Source organism: Pterocles gutturalis, unplaced genomic scaffold (genome assembly GCF_000699245.1).
Source record: "Pterocles gutturalis isolate BGI_N339 unplaced genomic scaffold, ASM69924v1 scaffold47653, whole genome shotgun sequence".
NCBI classification, from domain to species: Eukaryota; Metazoa; Chordata; class Aves; order Pterocliformes; family Pteroclidae; genus Pterocles; species Pterocles gutturalis.
In genome coordinates this window covers 717-6,557 of record NW_010124743.1, presented here as the reverse complement: position 1 = coordinate 6,557, position 5,841 = coordinate 717, and the positions used below count along the sequence as shown (strand labels likewise).

At 40.5% G+C, this 5,841-nt stretch overlaps 1 protein-coding gene across 1 annotated transcript; it reads right to left on the bottom strand.

Annotated features, from left to right (window-relative positions):
* Positions 1 to 553: 553 nt before the first annotated feature.
* On the bottom strand, positions 554 to 5,609 carry LOC104465334 (ceruloplasmin-like; the record flags this gene model as incomplete). Its single annotated transcript, XM_010078333.1, has 8 exons — positions 554 to 836; positions 1,316 to 1,455; positions 2,067 to 2,283; positions 3,016 to 3,122; positions 3,681 to 3,806; positions 4,260 to 4,399; positions 4,823 to 5,030; positions 5,397 to 5,609. Coding segments are annotated over 8 exons (1,325 nt in total), but the record flags the coding sequence as incomplete, so codon positions are not given.
* Between the last annotated feature and the right edge of the window lie 232 nt (positions 5,610 to 5,841).

Below are 5,841 nucleotides of genomic sequence, written 5' to 3'. Positions count from 1 at the left end.
AGTGTGGATCTATACACATACATACAGTCTGAAATGTTCCGACTGTTCTGTCACTGGGCTATACCGCGTACCCCCTGTGCTGCATCTTTTGAGTACAGGACAGTGTTGCTTTTAAAACTATATTAACCTTGTAGAAACAAGAACTTTCAAAATTCTTCAAGATTCAAGTTTTTTCACAGGTAATATTGCTAAAGCAAGATAATAGTATCTGTAAAGCTAAAGCACGTCTGTCCTTTAAGAGGAAACCACAATTTTGGTTTTTCAGTACTCTTAACTATTAAGGATGGTGACTTCAGCTTTATTTACCAACGGTTCTTTTTGTTTTAAATTAGGATTGAGAGGGAGGCTGGCACTACTGGCACTTCTTGGGTACACAAATGCTCTGTCTCGTGAAGAATTATATTTATATAAAAATCTGCCGTTTTAATTTCATTGATGAGAAGCTGAAGTAACAGTCAGTTGACATCCAGTCTTTTGCTGCTTCTGTTTTCTGAGCAGCAGCGCTGAGGCAAGTACAATCATGTGGCTTCCAGCCTTCTGGTCTCAGACATCGATATTAAGCTGTGGAATGTTGCCGGGTGGCTGAACTGGATCCAAGCACGCTGGCCTGTCTGTGCGCCCCGTTCTGCATCGTTAAACGTAACGAACATGACTGAGATAGATCAGCTCCGGCCTTCCTTGGGGAGCACGGTGTAGGTCGCCTCCATGCCCGCGTGGATGTGGTCGGTGACGTGGCAGTGCAAGAGCCACGTTCCAGGGTTCTGCGGGGTCATTTCCACAGTCTGAAATGTCCCAGGGAACAGATCAAAGACGTCTGCCTGGTAAACCCCTGATTGCTTCAGGACGAAAGGAAACAATGGTTAAACAGCGTGGAACAAGCAGGCTGCAGTAATCTCAGCTACTTTTTATGCGTATTCCTACCAAGCTTTTCAATCACAGTTGAGTGGAAAGACACCTGCTGTAGGTCATTTCTACAGAAGCATCACTCTCTGCGTCCGCTTCATGCTTAGGAGATTAATAAACTAGCAGCTAAGTGGCAATGAAGGGAAACTGCAGCTGTTCTCCTGCCACAGCTGCGAACATTCACAGCCGCCCTGCCCCAGTGACTCGGGAGGTTGCTGGTAGCGAGTGCTGAGGGCAGATACTCTCTGTCTTCTCTATGTTCATCAAATACAGGTTTAGGGCATAAAAACCTTACGGTCAAATCACAAGTCCTGATTCATATTGTAACACCTGACTTTACACCAGAGATCTGTGGTCCTTGATCTGCCTCATTCTGAACACACCAGAAATGAGGGGACAGAGCCGCTGTTACCTTGTAGTGGAAGCTGTGGCCGTGGAAGTGCGCCGTGTGAATGTCCACCTCGTTGCCCATCCCCATCAAATACCAGCTCACTTTGTCCCCAACATGCATCGTCAGACCGTGTAAATTTCCAAACACCTTTCCGTTAATTGCTAAAAAGAGGGTTCAGAGAAAACAAGATTTTGTGTATTGTTATTCTCTAAACGTTAACAGAATACAAGATTTGAAAGCCAATGCCAGGCAAAATTAACGTCTTTGAATGGTATATAAAAACAAAACAATTGGACAGCTTATGATGAATGGGTTTGATCATATGCCATATTTAACTAGAAAGTAAGACGTAGTTAGAAGTTCTTTACTGTACACCACAGCTAATGCTGCAGCTCTTACAGATCTTCATTTCCTGCAGCTCTTTGTAGAGGGTGCGTGTTACCGGGAGGTGCTTTCGGCACACACACTGCCTTTCCAACTTATCCAGAACAGTTTGCTGACATCAAATCAAAGTTTCAGATTTCATTTTTACTCTTCCTCTCCTCAAAATTTCAATGTAGGACCATTTTTTATAGTTTAAAAATAATAAAAAAAAAAACCAAAACAAAACAAAAAACAGTGTTTTCAAATAGTTTGAGTGAAATTTTTCAGGCCTTCCACCCTGGAACCAGAAATTCAGAGGGGATGAGAAAGTCAAATTTATATGCAGTTCTTTCAAATACATAATTTTATAGAGTTTCCAGAGTTACAGTAACTAAATTGGGTAACATACCATGCATTTTATTACTTTCAAGGAATTCCTCGTCCTCTTTGTCAACAAGGTGCGGGTTAGTAGAATAGGTTTTAATGTTTTCATCAAAGTACCATGATTCATTTTCATCAAAAACCATAAAAAGAAGAGCAAATTGAACTTTCTTTTCAGCATGAAATGATGGCAAATAATGGTTATGACACACAACGAGTGTGCCTATTAATCCACTGTAAGTGTCCTGAAATTACAAATCAAAAATCATATAATTACAAGATGTGACTAAGCAGAAGCACTTCTAGTGACTGACATGAATTCTCTCTACTATTTTTACAGCTGTCAATATCTGGGATTAAGTGGCCAGTGTCAGACAAACAAGGCTGTTTCTTCACTGTTACATGCCACCCGTGGACTAAGAGAGTAACTGCCTCCTTTTCATCTCTTGCTAGAAATAAACATTTGTTCAAATTTAATTTCTTGCTCATCTTTTATTTCCAAATTCTTTGTAGGTTGTGGAATTTTGAGCTTGCTTTCCATTCAAAATATACTTCTTGACACTTTTTTGTTTGTGTTTGCCAAGACGTGGATGAAAGACTACATTGATTTCTGTTAAAAATGATTAGCCATGTCATGTTAATGGGCACTTGTACAAAAATGGCAGGTTTATGTCCCACAGTTGCATGTTAGTTTTCCCACACATGACTGATTAGATATGGGCAAGCTGCAAAGTGTTAAGTTTTAAGAAGGAAATCTGAGGTGATCTATAGCAACAGCAGAGAACCACGGAGCAGGAGCAGGAGGGGCTGCAGCTCTCGGGTTCTGCCCTGACTCTCTTGTCTTATTCAAGAGACATTTAAATCCAGAGGTATAGTGATGGGGGAATGATGTGACAGAGAAAGCAGAAAGAGTTTCAAACTCATCTCCCTTTTTCTGTGAGTCCTGAACAAAACCCTTTAGATGGATAATAATGTACCTTAACGATGTCCACTGTCGAGTGGTACGCCCATGCAATGCAGTGTGGATCTCCTCTCTCAGAACCAGATCTCTCTGGGATTTGCCAGACATACGTTTTTGTTTCACCTGAATTAAACAAATATTGACGACTTTTAGAAGTTTTCTGTGCGCTGACCTATAAGAGGTCATCCTGAAACAGATGTTATCTCCATTTGCAGCTTATATTTGTCTGGAACTTCCGCTTCCCAATCACTGTCCTGGCTGGCTTATTGTTATTTCCCTTCTGCAGATCCCCGACTCCTCTTGCCAATGTTTTCTTTCTGTGTGGCTGCACTGTCCAGTTCACCATACTTAATAAAAACAATTTTATCCTTTGTAAAGATCACAGAGGAACTTCTGAAATAACAGCTAGCACAAGCTGTGCTCTCCCTGTGTAGCCAAATCTGCTTCCGTGACCAGTGCAGCCACGCTGCATCAAAAAGTCCCTGATCGGTCAAGGGCTCGGATACACAGCAATAGGGCCATTTTAATTGTTGAAATATTTGTCATAATCAGCATCAAAAATTTAAGAACCCGAGGTAAAAACAAACAAACAAAACCAAAGTCTTTCCTGCTATCCTAAAATGAAACCCTGCTGGAAGGCTTGATGGTACCTGCTTGAAATGAACAAGGATGGTTTGATACCTGGGTTTGTTACAGCAGCAGGGCTGTCTGTTTTCACTCCATGGGCGTGTATAGAATAAGGTCTTGATGCCAAGTTCTTGAAAACTATTGTAATTTTATCTCCAATACTTGACATAAGCAGTGGCCCTGTTGGATTGAAAAGAAAGATTGACTTGGTTTTACGAAAGGTCTGAGCAGAGGGCGAGAGTTTGCTGTGTTCAAATATGACGTTGGCTTATAATTCAACTAAAAACCACACACAGCTAATGTCACTCCTGCGCCAGCTTGAGTGGCTGCCCTGAGGTGTCTCCATAGAGGCCCAAGTTTCAAAAGCTCCAAGCACCTGCTGTGTGTTTGAAGTCAGCTTGGATGCTGCTGCCCAGTTTTATGCTGACTTTCAAAATACTGACCTGAGATCAGGCAGCGACCCAGAAGGGTCTTTTCTTGTAAAGCAAGCAACGTAATCTTGCAAGGAAAGCACCGTAATAAAAGCAGAAATTCTGCGTGGGTAGAACTATGCTCGGTATTATTCAGATAGTATCTTGTTTTGTTTCACTGCATTTTTCACAGTTTCAGACCTGAACTTCTTGATGACTCTACCTTGAATTTCCAGGTGCTGCTCCTCCTCTGCTCTGTTTTTGGGAGTACTGAATGTCTGATCAGTGTACTCACGATATACCACCTTTTTGTATTTTGAGCCAATGAATTTGTCTTCTTTATTTAAAAATTGATTGCCAGGGCTGAAAAAAAAAAAAAAAAAAAAAAAAAAAAGAAAAAAAGAAAACCAAGATAAGAATGTGTCATACATTTCTTTATGTATTTTAAAACATCTTTTGCAGGTGTGTCCATTAGCCATAAAAACAAAAATCCAGCTCTGTGAAACCATAATCTTGTAGGCCACTGGTATCTTCAACATGAAAACATTATTGCTAAGCTAGGAGGTTTAAGATTTATGCTGGACCATTTCACAAACACCTTGCTGTCTGGCTCACAGTTACACAGCGACATTACTGAAGAAGGACCCACAAATTCAAGTGAGCCCTAAAAATGCATATGTAAAGAAAGTAAGTCTAGAAAAGCCTGGAGAAGGAAAAGGTTCAGAGGAGAAGTGAGTTGCTCCTTTGCTTTTTTGCATTTTTTCCCTTGTGTATATTCCAAAGTACCTTTCCTCATGGTATTGATGCCGCTCAAATTCCCATGTCCTGTTAGGAGAATAGTCCCATTCAACTTCCACTGCAGCAATATAGTAAGTCTTTTCATGCAAATACATCGATACATCCACATTCCACCAATGGCATTGTTTCACTTTGTAGTTCTGTTTCATGCCCCCTTTGTAGTGATCTGCTGTCAGGCAAGACACTTCAAAAACTCCTAGAGGTTGTACAAGAAACGAAGACTTGAGGACAAAAATCTGTTACTTGGGATTGTATTACCTGTCTTGATTTAGTGTTTAGAGACTGAGACACCGGCTATTGCTCATGTGAGATCCAAATTCTTTGTGTAGAATGGCTATTTCTAGTAGTAAAATCCAGCATACAAAGGAGCTAGAAAAATCAGGGATTTAGCATTAAGAGGTTACGTCCTATGAACACAAATTTGCTGCCATCCAAACACAGCTGTACAGTTTTAGCACGCAAAGGATAAAAGTATCAGCTATTTAAAGCTTGTCTCTAAGCATAAAATGCTCACAGGTAAGCAGTATCTAAACTAGTAACAGGATTTTTAAATGACATTTACCTTCAGAATCAGGCTGCATGATAGCTGTAAGAAACGTATGTGGAAACAGATTTGCTGTATCCCTTCTTGTTCCTTTAGTTATGAATGTGTTTTCTGAAAAGTATATGCCATGGATATCGACTTCTGACCCCAAGCCCATCAAATGCCAGGAGACCACACTTCCTTTACACATCTCAAGACCAGGCTGATTTCCGTACATGTAACCGTTAATGGCTGTAGAAGATTTCAGGAAGCAAAACCCACCTTGATTAACACATTACTTAATTCTGCAATACAGATTAAACAATACACACTTCAGGTGTAATGTGATGGCTCAGACTGACAGAAATATCAATAATAAAACACTTTATCATGTCAGCAAAATTAGAGCATCAATTCAAGCAAAACAGCTTTTAAAACCCAGTGTCTAAAAACAATTTCCAACTGCTCTCCTTTCCAGTGTCTG